The 14,307-nt window shown below is 34.4% G+C and overlaps 3 protein-coding genes across 5 annotated transcripts; all 3 read right to left on the bottom strand.

The window, feature by feature from the left end:
* Positions 1-251: 251 nt before the first annotated feature.
* LOC104096586 (uncharacterized) lies at positions 252-1,575 on the bottom strand. Of its 2 annotated transcripts, XM_033656226.2 has the most exons (4): positions 1,399-1,575; positions 928-1,139; positions 722-806; positions 252-559 (listed from the first exon to the last, which is right to left on the bottom strand). In XM_033656226.2, exons 1-4 carry the CDS (start codon positions 1,565-1,567, stop codon positions 423-425), a joined length of 603 nt encoding a protein of 200 aa, XP_033512117.1. In that variant the 5' UTR covers positions 1,568-1,575; the 3' UTR covers positions 252-422. The 2 variants fall into 2 exon arrangements, with proteins under 2 accessions (XP_033512117.1, XP_070038907.1); XM_070182806.1 differs by having other exon boundaries at positions 252-806.
* Positions 1,576-2,186: 611 nt separating this feature from the next.
* On the bottom strand, positions 2,187-5,752 carry LOC104096585 (uncharacterized). Its single transcript, XM_009602969.4, has 3 exons — positions 5,502-5,752; positions 3,254-3,465; positions 2,187-2,798 (listed from the first exon to the last, which is right to left on the bottom strand). The coding sequence occupies exons 1-3, from the start codon at positions 5,698-5,700 to the stop codon at positions 2,415-2,417; spliced, it is 795 nt and encodes a 264-aa protein (XP_009601264.1). The 5' UTR covers positions 5,701-5,752; the 3' UTR covers positions 2,187-2,414.
* Positions 5,753-6,734: 982 nt separating this feature from the next.
* On the bottom strand, positions 6,735-10,154 carry LOC104096587 (UDP-galactose/UDP-glucose transporter 4-like). Of its 2 annotated transcripts, XM_009602972.4 has the most exons (7): positions 9,612-10,154; positions 8,803-8,831; positions 8,497-8,698; positions 7,733-7,975; positions 7,516-7,617; positions 7,333-7,440; positions 6,735-7,201 (listed from the first exon to the last, which is right to left on the bottom strand). In XM_009602972.4, exons 1-7 carry the CDS (start codon positions 9,735-9,737, stop codon positions 6,947-6,949), a joined length of 1,065 nt encoding a protein of 354 aa, XP_009601267.1. In that variant the 5' UTR covers positions 9,738-10,154; the 3' UTR covers positions 6,735-6,946. The 2 variants fall into 2 exon arrangements, with proteins under 2 accessions (XP_009601267.1, XP_033512115.1); XM_033656224.2 differs by having other exon boundaries at positions 7,333-7,617; positions 9,612-9,884.
* Positions 10,155-14,307: the final 4,153 nt, after the last annotated feature.

Below are 14,307 nucleotides of genomic sequence, written 5' to 3' on the forward strand. Positions count from 1 at the left end.
ATGCTTTCTGAACTTAAAATATACACTAGTACATCCAGATTTGAAACTGTTCAATACACTATCTTGGTTTAATTGTTCGTTATCCTGATAATGAGTGCTTCATGATACATTTTTCGCAAGTATGATTGCGAACTGCTGTAGAATATAATTACATTAAGAACGTGATTTTGATACCACAAGAATGGTTAAAAACTAGGAAAGCTCTATAACAGAACCAGTTGAGATAGTAGGGATCATAGGCGAATGGAGCCTATATTCAATGGGTTCAATTGATATAGATTATGTATGTAAAAAATTACTAGTAAAATTTTACAATTGAATTATGTTTAGTGATTTTAAAAGTAGAATAAATTTAATGGGAAGAACCTTGAAGATAGAGCTCATCAAGTTTATATCCTAAATTTATCTATCTCTGGTGGGGATCAGTCTTCCAGCCCAGCAACATTCCTAAGTGTCCAACCAATACCATAGGCAGCAGCCCCAGCAATAGCTCCGTTGAAAAGGGTGGTGGCCGTGGAAAGAGGACAACTCCGACCAGCAATCTTGGCCTTGGCAATACCTAGTAGTGCAAGTACAACAGCAGATAACACAGAGGCGCCTATGAATTTGTTTGTGTCATTGTTTGTGAATGGGATGAGCACAATGAATGCCAGAAGAGGGACACAAGCAGAGACAATGAAAGCAGCAAATGTGATTAGCCCATTCTTCCATGGTTTCTCACCTTGCTCTTGTGGCAATGATCCTTTCTCAGTTGCCATCTTCTTGTCCACCAGTATGTCCCTATACTTTGCAAATATGTTCACCACCTTGCACCAAGCAAATAGAGGTTGTTAATCGACCGATACAGCAACTAGTATATCATAACAGCACTCAAATGCTTATATTAGAAGCTAAGATAACGCACACTAAATAGTTACAGGAGCATACAGTATTAGCATCAGTAAGATCCATTCCAAGTGCCTGATAGTGTTGGAGTAATCCCTGCTTCTGAGGCTTGTGTTGGTTAATGACATCCCACTCAATGACTGACCTCTTCTTGGGAGCTACATCCCTTTGAGTTCTGCTTGATACATAATCCCCAAACCCCTTTGATATTCCATCAGCCACTAGATTAGCAAAACCCAACACCAAAATATCAACTGCAATAACAAGAAACATGTAGCACCAATCATAATAAGTACACTCGTTTTGCACAAGCCCTGGCTTTCAAACACGGTCACAAATCAATGCACCCTTAGGAGTTAGATGGTTCTAGAGTTTAGGCTAAATAATCCAAATTGAATTCCACAGATACAATAGACCAGGTTGTAAGAAAAGAGTAGTAGAATTGTTAAAGTAAATGGACGTAATAATAACTAAGAATCAAGAAATGGAGAAATTGGGAAGAGAAGTAGGTACCAGAAGAATGATGGGTGGCAGAGATGGAAGAGATGAGGGAGAAAGAAGTGACAATGGCGTCAGGACCTGCATTCATAATGCTCTTCACTACCTCTCCTCCTTTCCATGGCTTTTTCGGTCTCTCTCCCACCACTGGCGTAAATCCACCATCCTTGTTGCTTTCCGCCATTTTCTCAACTGTTTTAACCATCTAGGTCCTATTATTAACCCATATTCTTGTTCAACTGTTTTAATTAGGCTTATTTGTAGTTGATATTTTCATTAAATCAAGTAATTAAAAATTAAATAGAGAAGCTAGACATCCTTTAACTATGTTTACAGGTATGAGTACAAAGAACACATTTATTGATTTTGTCTAAATTTCATCCGATAGTTCTCCCTATACAAATTTTCTAAAGTCTGTGTGTCCTAGGCCTGAAGTACTTTAAAGGGTTTCCACAAAATAACCAATAATATTAAGAAGCTCTGCTACTCCCTAACCCATAACATTAAGAAGCTTTTCTACTCCCTTGTCTCAAATGTTGGTCATTTTGACATATTAAATAACTTCAAAATACTTGAGATTTAAAAGAAAACAACAAATAATTTGTTTACTTCTTATTTTGAATGCACCATTATTGTTTCAATTAGAACATTAAGGTGGAATAAAACTTAACGTAGGCAATTGCTCTAACAATTAAAACTACTAGTCTACTAACTTTTGTTGAGGAAGCGAACAATCAAGACGAATGAAGGATCTATATTACAGATATCGCAATAAGCGGGAATTCTAACTGCTGCAGAGGCCATTTGATTCTTTAGTGCTTTTCCTTTTCAAACTTAAAAGTGCATTAGTTAGACAAGAAAAGTCATTCACTACATCAAGTTAGGACAGTAATATTTCAAGAACATTAAGAGCAGGATTTTGTTGTCACAAGAATGGTTAAAAACTAGGAAATCACCAAGTGCTCTCACTTTTTGTAACCCTTAGCTTGCTTTTAACAGCAAAACCAGTTTTGCAACATAGTAGTGAGCGATCACTCTTCCAAGCCAGCAACATTCCTAAGAGTCCAACCAATTCCATATGCAGCAGCACCAGCAATGAGTCCATTGAAAAGGGTAATGGCTGCAGAAAGAGCATAATTCTGACTAGCAATCTTGGCCTTAGCTATCCCCAGCAGTGCAAGGGCAACTGCGGAAAACACAATGGCACCTATGAACTTGTGCGTATCATTGTTTGTGAACGGGATGAGCACGATGAATGCCAGAAGTGGAGCACAACCGAACACAATGAAGGCAGCAAATGTGATTAGTCCATTCTTCCATGGTTTTTCAGCTTCATCTGGTGGCAATAATCCTTTCTCAGTTGCCATCTTCTCATCCACCATTATGTCCTGATACTTGGAAAATATGTTCACCACCTTGTACCAACAGCAGAGATTGTTAATTGCGGGCAACTAATATCCTAGCAGCATTAGAAGACTTATCCTATTTTCAGCTTAAAGCTCATTTTACATTCACAAAACAGAATAGCAACTGAAGCAAAATTTGAGTATTGAAGATTTCAACTAACAAGGGCTTGTCTATCTTAGAGTTGCAAACTGAACACCACTACAAGCTCAGTAGTTTCCACCACAAGTTAATTTAAAGCAGTATAATCATTTTCATGGCTAACACCAAGGGTTGGACCAAGCTTTGTTATTTCCACCACAAATAAATGTTAAAGTTAATTACTCTACCTCAAGAAAAGGGGATACGATAAGGAAACTAGAAAGAGACACTGCTAAAGGTGATACGCCACTGTCTACTGATTAAGGATGCATCTATAACTTGATAGTGAATGAGATGAGCATCAGAGTATAGGATAAAATCATACTGTATTAGCATCAGTATCGTTCATTCCAAGTTCCTGATAATGTCGTAGTAATTCCTGCTTCTGAGGCCTGTGTTGGTTAATGACATCCCACTCGGTGACTGTCCTCTCTTTGGCAGCGACATCCTTCTCCGTGCTGCTTGATACATAGTCCCCAAACCCCATAGATATTCCATCAGCCACTAGATTAGCAAAACCCAACACCAAAACATCAACTGCAAGAAAAAACAAACATTTACACAGTAAGCTAGCTGCAATATTCCCCATGAACTGAGACATGCATATGCGCATTTGGGTAACCCCTAAACACCAAAAATGATAAAACATAATATATACAGCTATGCTATCCGAGTCCACAGAAGAAAATACATCCTGTGATTTTCTCCTTCATGGGAGTTGAGGAACTAGGAAAGAGCCAGCTGGAGGAGGGTAAAATTGGTTAGTATATACATTCTATTAGTCAGGTGAATTGATATTTTGAACGCTTGATCATGTTGGATTCGAAGCTTTAACCAATAACCTTGTATACGGGCAAAATCGGGCTCATGGTACACCCCGGTCTCCGATAAAATAAGCCAAGCTCGAGACATGATGATAGGGGAACGAGATCGAGGCAAATGTCTCATCAAGTCAGAATCCGGGGGGACGACGCCCGCCTCGAGAATATCGGGGTCACGGTTCGGATTCGACCTTATCCTTGAACGACTTTGAAGAATATTGTCAGACAATCGGGCACGGCCAACGGAAGGCCGTAATATCCGTGACCATCCGAATATCACGACGGGAATCTCGGCACGTATCGATGAAGAACCGGCACTCAGTTAATCGGAGGATTTTTACCTTTTATAGAGTTGTACCTAAAATAGAATTCTCCTACTATATAAAGGGGGTCTGATAATTCATTAAAGTTATTGTAACACGCATACCAGAGCAATATATCGTTATTTTCTCTATCACTAGCCTTTTTCTCTTTTTCATTGGTGCCGGCCGTGGCGAGCCCGGCTCGGGGGCAAATATTTCTATAAGGCTGGAACTATCCTCCTCGTACGGTTTAAATTTATTCTATCTTTGTTTGTTCAATAGTAACTTAATTTATCACTTTGTATCGAATTAATCCTCGTATCTTTAAAATCACTTACAAATTTAATTGTTATCCGATTTTGAGGGTAAACAAACCTAAATACTCAACTAATATCGTCATGGCCGAGTCAATCACACAGGTTGCAAATAAACAGAAGTTTTTGAAAAGCAATTCACAGTTTAAAATGCTAGTGTCTGCACCCCTTGATATCCAAACCTAACCTTTCTCTACATAAATATCCTTGATCAAATATTACAATACAGAGAAGTCTCTATTTTAGCTAAGCAAAGCAAGGTTGCTATGTCAAATACTCAAAATTAATCGCTACTAGTATAGTCCAATACTATCAAAATTGATACTGCTTCGCAAAATCATTATTAATGGAAATAACTTCAATTTCCACCACTAGAAAAAGCTTAAAACAAAGAGTAATTAGTACATGTAATTGAGTTTAAAATCAGGACGTAGGAACATATAGAAACGTTATTAGACAACACGAATGAGAATTGTTTGACCAAAAAGTATAACTTCCGGTTAAACTATTGAATTTATGTAACAAAGGATTAAATCTAGTTAAGGATAATAACTCTAGACACTAATCTTTAAAACGTACAGCAGACGGGACAGATCCAGTAAATGGTTGATGACAATGAGTGCAAAATATTCTTGAAGCATGAACATTAATGGAGATATAACTAACAATAAATGGCAATAAATGATCTTTAAGTAAATAAGGAGAAAGATTGACCCATTAATGAATGGGTTGAACGAATATTTTGCCTACGATGATGAATGACAGATAGGTCCAAGATTCGTATGAACAATCCACTGGAATATGGGGCATGCATATATATGGGGCATGTTTCCTAGGAAACCTAGTAGTACAAATTAGCCGACAAATTAGCTGATACAAGTCTTATCATCAATAGTCAATTTCGACCTCGACATCTCGACTGCGATCCCTATCAACATCTCGATTATGGCTCATGTCGGCACCTCAGCCAATGACTTCACTGCATGTATGGGCGAGCTCGAACGACTTTTTCTTTAGTGTCATATTACGCTAAATATGACAAGGACGGATTTTGGCCTATACAAGAATCAAATCTACGACCTTGAAATCAAATGTAATATTTACCAAAATGGAGAAATGGAGTAGAGAGTAAGTACCAGAGGAAAGACGGCCAGCGGAGATGGAAGAAATGAGGGAGAAAGAAGTGACAATGGCATCAAGCCCTGCATATACAATGCTCTTCACTACTTCCCCTTTCCATGGCTCTTTGGGCCTCCCATTCTTCCTTCCTTTCTCCAATTCTCCGTCCTCTGATCTCAACAATGGTGTTTCACCGTTCCTGTTGGTTTCCGCCATTTTCTCTGAACTATTCAATTCTTCTTCCCGTACTGTAGCTGTCAAGTTTTGCATTGTGTATGGACACGTGTTTAGCTGTTATTTAGCGCTGAAAATTTGTCACCCACGGCTGTTTCTACATCCTTCACGTGTCCCTTGCACTTTTTCTAGTCTTTTTGGTATCTCATAAACGGCGTGTGGCGGGCACATGCACTACTGTTTATGTTGGGTTCCGTTAGTCAACTTTAGCCCATTTAACATTACTGGGCTAACGCTTGTTGGCCTGTCTTCTCGATGGTCAATAAGTCAATTAAAATTGTGAAAATAGCATGGAATAGCCCATTTGATAATCGAAAAATAGCTTGCGTTCCCAAAACTATTGAAAAATAGCTACTATTTTACTGAAATATGAATAGTTCCAGTATAATATGTCGGATTATGGAGCTCCTGCGTTGGAACTCCAGCACACGGAAAGTTCCAACGTAATATAATGGATTATGGAGCTCCTGCGTATAAACTTCAGCATATTATGTTGAAACTCCAGCACATTATGAAATTCCAGCATATATGTAAAAAAATCGAACTCCAGCATATGCTAAATTTCAATTATTTTTGAAATGTGGCTATTTTTAAATTACCAGTTATAAATCTGGCTATTACTGATTTTTTTTCCATGAAATTAGTGAGTTCTTCTTCTAAATTCTGTTAAACGAACTAACTTTCTGAAATGGGAAACACTACCTATTTTTTTTTTTTGCTAATGATATCTTGAAGCCTCGACAAATCTTAAACTAGTGTTTGGTCTTGTGTATAAATCCAGGGATTTTAGTCCAGCCAAAAAATGTGTTCTGCTAGTGTGAGAGAGAGGCTACCTTCGCCACTTGATCCTGTAAATAAACATTCCTAAGTTTTGACCAAAATGAAATTGAAAAAAAGAAAAAGAAAAAAAGAAACACAGTTACCTTGAACTTTTTACTTTTAACAGTATAATTTTCATATAGAAGGATCATTAGTAAAGATTTATTGGTTACTTGTCAACCAGGAGATTCCAAGCCTAAAGAACTTGGCATTACTGCACCCATATATTCATCATCTAAAGTTGGACTAAATGCCCTCAGAGGAAACAAATTACTTCACAAATGTTACCACCTTAGATGAATTGCAACAAAGTAAAAAAGAGCCTAACATTTTGTTGCCATATTACAACTATAACCTAATCAAATAAAATAATAAGACTAAAGCTAGAGCAAACAAGTGCTATTTTGTTTTAGACCAAAGGTCTCTTCTCTTCTTCCTCTTCAGCGCCTATTTGAAATCTGTAATCTTCAGTCTGAGATGGTTTTTCAGTTTGATGAAGAGGAATAGTTTTCTGAGGCCTAGGTAGGGGCTTGTTTTCGGGCAACATCTTCATTATGATACACATAGCCATCAACAGCAATCCGGTACCATGTTGTTCGGTCAAAGGCTTCGTGAATATCATGTAAGAAAGCAATAATGTTACGGCCTTCCTTGCAGTTGTAATCTGATAATTTCAACACAGTTAATAGTCGTACATATTCAAGCAAATTGCGTGTTATAGTTGGAGATGTATACGCGGTCATAATGAGATAATCAAACAATTTCACAAAAGGACAAGTCTAAATAGAAACAAACCATTGTAGTAGTGGCGGCACCAAATATCGCTATGAGGGAAAGGACAGACACTTGACCTACGAAAGTAGCGCAGGCTTCAAACACCAAGACTCCGTAAACATAGGGATGCTGCAGGAAAAAAGAAAACAAGGTAAGCAGGAAACAAGGTTGAAACAAGATGCATGTGTTACTAGTGATGATTACCTGAGCACATGAAGGCCATGCTTTCCTTAGTTCTCCTGTTACAATCATAGCCACTATCAAGATAGGAAAGCCGACAATTGTTGAGCAGTAGAGCATCTCCATCTGTTATAGTTAAAGGTTAAACAATCCAAAAGGTGTGAGTTAGTCACAAGTTTGCCATGAACGATTATTCTCATGATTAAGCATCATATTGAATGCCAAAGCACATGAAATAAACCTGTGTTGTGTTAGGATTCATCTTGAAGATGGCCTCTTGATAATTCCCCACAAAGGAATCCATAATCAAAGCACCAGATATCATTAGCACACCGATAATGCTGAAATTTGGCGAGGTTTGCGCATCAGCCAAGGTGAAAAGAATCAGGCCTACTACCAAGAGTATTGCCGATATATATTCATGGGGTGGATATTTTCGTCGCAGACCCGGTATAAAGGCCCCCATCACCATGACAGGCAAAACCTGGAATATTCGTAAATTGGAACATGAAGCTTGTTAGGCAGCAGACGAATAAACTTCTATCCTGCTAATCAATGAGAAACACAAGCTTGTAATCCACATTAACATTGGTTACCAAGATTATCTTTAATCCACCTTAAAATTGGTTACCAAGATTATCTTTAACCATATTCTGTCATGAACTATCAAGAATGCAAAGTAATTACACTAATTGCAAGAAAATCTTACGTTAGAGAAAAGACTGTTGTCAAGGTGCGCCTCAAGGCATTTAGTAAACCGAAGTTATCATATTAGTTTTTTGTCCTTATTGTTCTTATTGATAAGTTAAACTAAAGAAACATCTTGAAAGTCCTTCGTGATCTGTCATAAAACTGGTCTACCACATTTACCAAATACGGGGATTGCTGGTTGGTATGATTAATTCTACTAATTTCATCTAGGCTCACTTTCGTCTATTTTAATATATTAGAAACAAGCATCATCATCTCTCCGCGAGGAAGAGAGGAATTGACTTAGATATTCACCTTGGCGGATTTGAACATGATTTGCGCTGGATAATTGATGAAAGCCAAAGCCCCTTTGGTTAATCCCTGTGAGCCCATAAGAACAGCAGAGAGCTTAAAATAAGTCCTCCATGAGTTCACCATTTGCTTGGGAGTAAAACCATTGAAGTAAATCAGAGCTACATAAACCCATCCTTGAACAAAGGTAAAGTACCATCCATAGCTGCAATAAGCCAAATACTCACCACATGAGCAAATTAATCTCTTAATACAGACCAAGACAAAAATATTTAATAATGATCCTTAAAAGGGGCATGTCAAACTTACCTGAATTGAAGCCTATTATAGACATATTCCTGTAATGGAACATACAAATTAAGCTAGAATCAGCTTCACCTTTACAAAGGAAAACACTCAAGTGCACTAGTAAAGTCCAAGATGATGTCAATTGATTCCAGGAATAATATGAAGTCAGAAAAGATGTAATAAACTGATAGCTACACTTGCGTAATAAAGAAAAAAGCAAGGGCCCTTGTAGTAGAAATTCAGGCAAAAGTTGGCAAACATCAATTTCTTTTACTAACAGTTTAGATATTACTTCTGCAAAATGGACCACAAAGGGGTCCCAGAAAAAAATTAACATAGTAGAAACATAAGAAAACAACAATTAAGAACTAATGGAGTTCTTATTAATGTTAATGATGATTTGGGCAATCTGCATATTAAATTACAAACTTGGTCCACTCAAGCCTACCTAGTTAGAGACAAATTCCTTATTTAACATATAATACTACTGACAAAACTCAGAATTGTCCTCATTAATTTTAAATTGAAAACACATAAACACTTATAACATGAGATCAAACCCATTTTGAGAAGGAAAAAAGTTAAGCCCAAGTCATAGCATTAAACATGCAAAAAGGAAAAGAAATCAAAACCAAAACTTCAACTACTTTTTTTTTTGGGTGAAATTTCTTGTTGACCAAACACCACATAATAATAGTTGCCAAACAAGAAGAAATATTTATGAAACTTAAGAAATCCATACCCCCAAAACTTCAAATTCCTTGCTTTATTAAATTACTTAGTGACCAAATAACAATGGGCTAAAAAGAAGAAAGATTCATAAGAGTTACCTCACAGACACCATTGACGAGATACCCAAAAAAGAATCCAGAAGAGCACAAGAGGAACTGTTGCCATCTGGGTCGGGTTGAAAGAGAAATACCAAATAGAAACAGAGCTTGTTCTTCATTCTTCATCTTTTTTAATTTCACTTTTTCTGCACACAATTTGTTTCCTTTATTTGAAGGAGGCTCGAAAAAAGGTGTTATTGGACTTGGTTATAAATCAAGTTGGCTGATTCGAAGCTTGCATGTTGACTTTGGATACAGAAAAAAAGACAAGAATTTAAGAATTTAAGGAAAGCGTATCTGTTCCACTACGTTAACAAAAATAAATATAAAAACAACAGTAATCATAGATACGCAGGTGGACTTAAAGAATCAAGAAAATAAAATGAGAAGCAGCTTTGGAGAAAGGAGAGAAGTTAAGAACTCTAAATAGAGAGAGAGAGAGAGAGAGAGACTTAAGAGTCTACACGGTTTTGAGGTGACACACAGTAAAAGAAGAGAGAAGGAGGAGGAGAAGATTCTGATAATCTTCAATTGCGATTATTTAGACCCTCTTTCTTAAATTGTGTAACTAAATAGTCCTTCCAATTATAGAAATTATAAGGAAAATTCGTCAGAAAAAAGAGAAATTAAATGAGGTTGGAGTCATTATTTTTAGGACCGAAGTTTATTTTTAGCACATAGTAATTACTCTCTCGGTTCACTTTTACTTGGCATTATACTAAAAATAGATTTTCATTTTTACTTATCACTTTACGCATATCAAAAGAAGACAAAAAAAATTCTTGTTATACCCACATTATTTATTACTCATTTTAAATTTTTTTCTCAAATCCAATAAAATATGCATCAATTAATATAAGTATCATGATAAATTATACACTTCATTTATTATTTCTTAAGGGGCGTGAAAAGTCAAAACGTGTCAAGTAAAAGTGAACGAAGGGAGTATTTAAGGAAATAACAGCAGCTAGAAATTAAAAGTTTTTTCATCAGAAAATTAAAGGTGATATTAAGTGAGGTAGTAGTTGTATTTTGTTGGAGCGAAATTTATTTTTAGCACATAGTAATTAATAAGGAATAACAGCAGCTAGATCTTTTACGGCGTTCAAAATTCGTGTAGCTCAATTTTAATTTATAACCTGTTGATCATTAACAGATTCATAGTAATATAAAATAATGGTTTAAATATCAAATCTATATCTATATTATCTATACTATATTATCTATATTATATTAAAAGCACGAATGCCATTAGCGAAATATCGTTCGCCTTTTTTACCCTTAAAAGTAAAATTTATAGGGGATAAAATAGTCATTTTATTATTTTGCTAATATTTAAACTTTCAAAATCAACTAAACTTTTATATATTTATTTTTTCCGTATTTGAATTATGTAATATACCATATTTATAAAGGAAAAGTAATAAATGCATAACATAGGAAAATCAGGATTTCTAGGTTTACGAGTCTTTTTGTTTGTTCGTAGGAGTCTTAAAACCTCTACGGTTAACTTGTGAAAAGATGTTTTGATTATTTGTATGCTTAACGATGAGGTCTGAGCTTTTCGTTATATTTTTTTCACGTCGTCTTCTTCGTGCGGTTGTTGACGTTAATTTCTTCTTCATGCGATTGTTGTTTTGTTTTTTACTTATGTATTTCAGTGTGAATCTGAATCTTTTTACCTATAGTAAACATGTATTGTGTCGTATTTACTTGAATCGGTCTTTCTATTTTTGTTGCAAATATTCATCTATGATTCGTTTAAATAATTGTGTAGTGTATGAGTCTATATACTGTGGATATGTGGATGATAAAAGAATCATCTTTTTTTGTGCATTAGGGAACTAAAATTCAAAAAAAAATTGTTGAATGGAATTGGCTTGAAGGTATATTACTATGACCCTAATTTCCTCTTTCTTTTTTAAGTAGTATAGTTTCTTAACCAAAAATAAAGTTCTAAATAAATACAACTTATGTGATGACAATTTAGTGCCAAAACAAGTACTCGGATGCTTCAGTTTCATTCATCGCAACTTTCAGGTTATATCTCTTGCCTACCATTCTCATCAATGATATTTTTTACTTTGCAAGTAGATGTCCTGTATGAACCTATATACCCTCGTTCTCATAATTTATAATCCATCATGCGGTTCCTTCTTTTTTTCGTTTTCTTTTTTCTTTATAGGATTAGTGTGTTTTCATGTATTAATACCAACAATAACTTTCACGTTCGATTTCAATGAGATAATTATATTCGCTGCCTTTTAATTTTGTTATCTGTTTTGTCAATGTAGACTGAACTCTTGGTGTTTTTTTGGACACATGTGATAAAATTTAAAATATTGTTGACCTTTTCTTTATGTAGTTTTTATTTTTATTTTCAGGCTGATGATTTCGATTCTAAGAGCTTAATAAAAATACTTCGGTATATTACATTGGGCAACTATATTTTCATATATTTAAGTTTAAGGCTTGATTCGGTATGATTGACTTTCATATACCCCATCTTATTCAAATTCTCGAGTTAATTAGATAACAAGCTTATTACATGAAATCGATTAAACTAATTTCTTTTATCACACGGTGTAGGGAAGATTTAGGCCTCCAGCTTATTAGAAATGGAATAAATGCACATAACCATAATTCAACATGTCCACCAAGTTGTGGTAGCTCTTGATTCAACTGAAAGTGTAGTATCGCACGTGTTCGGTTGAAATGTTCTTAAGAATTTTTTTTCTCATTTGTTCCTCGAGGAAGGTTCAATGATTTTACTTACTATTGATTTTCTCCTTTTATTCATTTTATAAGGTTCAATGCCTGAAGTCAGCTATGCAAACCATAATTTCTATGTAATTCTTGTATCGTTTGGCATAACTTTTGGTTCTTTTTCCTTTTCTTTTGATTGTGTTTTTATTTTAAGGGTGAGAGAGAAGAAGCGATGGAATAAAGAAAATAAGGAAGAAGCACATATATGAAAGCAATGATAATATAGGGACTTCTGAATAGTTTACATTAATTATTGATTTAACCATTTTTTAAAATCAGTAAATAGTACTTCATATCATGGATTGTAAAGCGTGAGCTGATTAAATTGAAAATAATAACCGTTATTTAATGGTGAAACAAGCGACTAATGTTTGCTTTTATTTTTACATCGTACAAGTTCTCTATTATATTTTTATGAGATCTTTCTCTTATCTATATTTGAATTATGCATTGATTTATTTTCATGTTTTGAACTCGAGAGGCTTTTATCTGTGACTTAATTTATAATTTTTATACAGGTTGGTTGGACCATTGCAATTCATAATAGAAATTCACTATTATTTTTCTTTCTACGAATATCTTTCTTGCAATTTTAGTATTTTTAATTCATTTCACAGACATATGATTTATCTGTATTCAAGAAAATGGTCCATTTTTTGTATGTATATTCTTAAGATCGTTATAAATATGATATTGCGATATATCTTTTTGTTTGATTTTTTTGTGAATCTTTATGGTTTAAATGTGGAGTTCTTTTGTTCAATAGGTCATGTAAATTTTTCTCCTTTTAATTTGTTTTCCTTTAATAAGTGTATTTGAATTCCCCCTCCCCCCTTTTTGTGATCATTGAGTTATGTAAATTATTTTTTTTAAATTATAATAGTTATGTATATAGGGTAGCAGATAGAAGAGAGTTGGAGATTGGGGAAAAAGAAAGGGTGGTGGGTGAAGCAGTTGAGAGGTAAAGTTTTTACTTTTTTAGTTGAACTATTCTTTAAAGCCAATATTTAACTTTCCATTTTATGCTATCTTTAGAAAAATGAGTTTTTATGAGTTAACTTCTTTATTTAATTTTATCATGGTTAATTTTATAAATACTTCAGTTTGTGCCCAGATCAATTTTTTTTGCTCTCAACCCCAATCCATATATTTATTCTGCTTGTTTTTCTTTCCCTTAATTTTTTTTTTGACATGATTTAGTGATCGGGGACGATATAAAGTCATTACATAGGATTTGTTTTCTAATCTCATAATCAGTAGTTATATTTTCTAACCCAAATTGTTGCGTATGTCAATGTATTAATATTTATTTCTCCATTTAAATGAATGTTATATTTATCTCGGCATCAATTTATATTACACATAATTTATTTTTACTCTATACATTTTTATTGATAGACGTACAATACACGTGCAACACACGTACACTAAGACTAGTAACCATAAAAGCGTGAACGATAGACATTATCTAGTTTCCTCTCTTTATTGATTAGTGGTCATTAATAGAAAAACTGCATTTTGGTACCTCTATTATGGCAAATTTTGATTTAATCTTTATAGTTATAGATTAAGCATACTTAACCTTTAATATTTAAAATGTACACTTTTGATCTATCCGTTTCTGATTCTGGCAAATTTAATAGATTATTAATTAGAAGATAAATCATGTGACTATTCATGTGTTGTAAAGTTTTCCTTCATACTTTAATTTAATGGTAAAAAGATCATAAAATAGTTTGAATGTACCATTTTTTTTCTTACTTCAAGATACAAAAATTACATATTCTTGTTACTTGAAAGTTTAATGTGCTTAGTTAAAAATGTGACGATAAAATAGATATTAATCATTTATTGAAGGACCATAAGTACAATTATCTCTTAACTAAATAAGGATTAATTAGTTTTCTTTTTTACTTCAATGTCAAACTAT

Source organism: Nicotiana tomentosiformis, chromosome 1 (assembly GCF_000390325.3).
Source record: "Nicotiana tomentosiformis chromosome 1, ASM39032v3, whole genome shotgun sequence".
Classification (NCBI taxonomy): Eukaryota; Viridiplantae; Streptophyta; class Magnoliopsida; order Solanales; family Solanaceae; genus Nicotiana; species Nicotiana tomentosiformis.

Coding starts and splice junctions, on each gene's coding strand:
- LOC104096586 (XM_070182806.1), bottom strand. CDS start 1,567: ATGGCGGAAAGCAACAAGGATGGTGGATTTACGCCAGTGGTGGGAGAG. Junction 1,140..1,398: donor TGCCACCCATCATTCTTCTG/GTACCTACTTCT, acceptor TTGTTATTGCAG/TTGATATTTTGGTGTTGGGT. Junction 807..927: donor ATCTTACTGATGCTAATACT/GTATGCTCCTGT, acceptor GCTTGGTGCAAG/GTGGTGAACATATTTGCAAA.
- LOC104096585 (XM_009602969.4), bottom strand. CDS start 5,700: ATGGCGGAAACCAACAGGAACGGTGAAACACCATTGTTGAGATCAGAG. Junction 3,466..5,501: donor CGCTGGCCGTCTTTCCTCTG/GTACTTACTCTC, acceptor TTTTTCTTGCAG/TTGATGTTTTGGTGTTGGGT. Junction 2,799..3,253: donor ACGATACTGATGCTAATACA/GTATGATTTTAT, acceptor TGTTGGTACAAG/GTGGTGAACATATTTTCCAA.
- LOC104096587 (XM_033656224.2), bottom strand. CDS start 9,737: ATGAAGAATGAAGAACAAGCTCTGTTTCTATTTGGTATTTCTCTTTCA. Junction 8,832..9,611: donor TCGTCAATGGTGTCTGTGAG/GTAACTCTTATG, acceptor GTTCCATTACAG/GAATATGTCTATAATAGGCT. Junction 7,976..8,496: donor TCATGTTCAAATCCGCCAAG/GTGAATATCTAA, acceptor CGAATATTCCAG/GTTTTGCCTGTCATGGTGAT.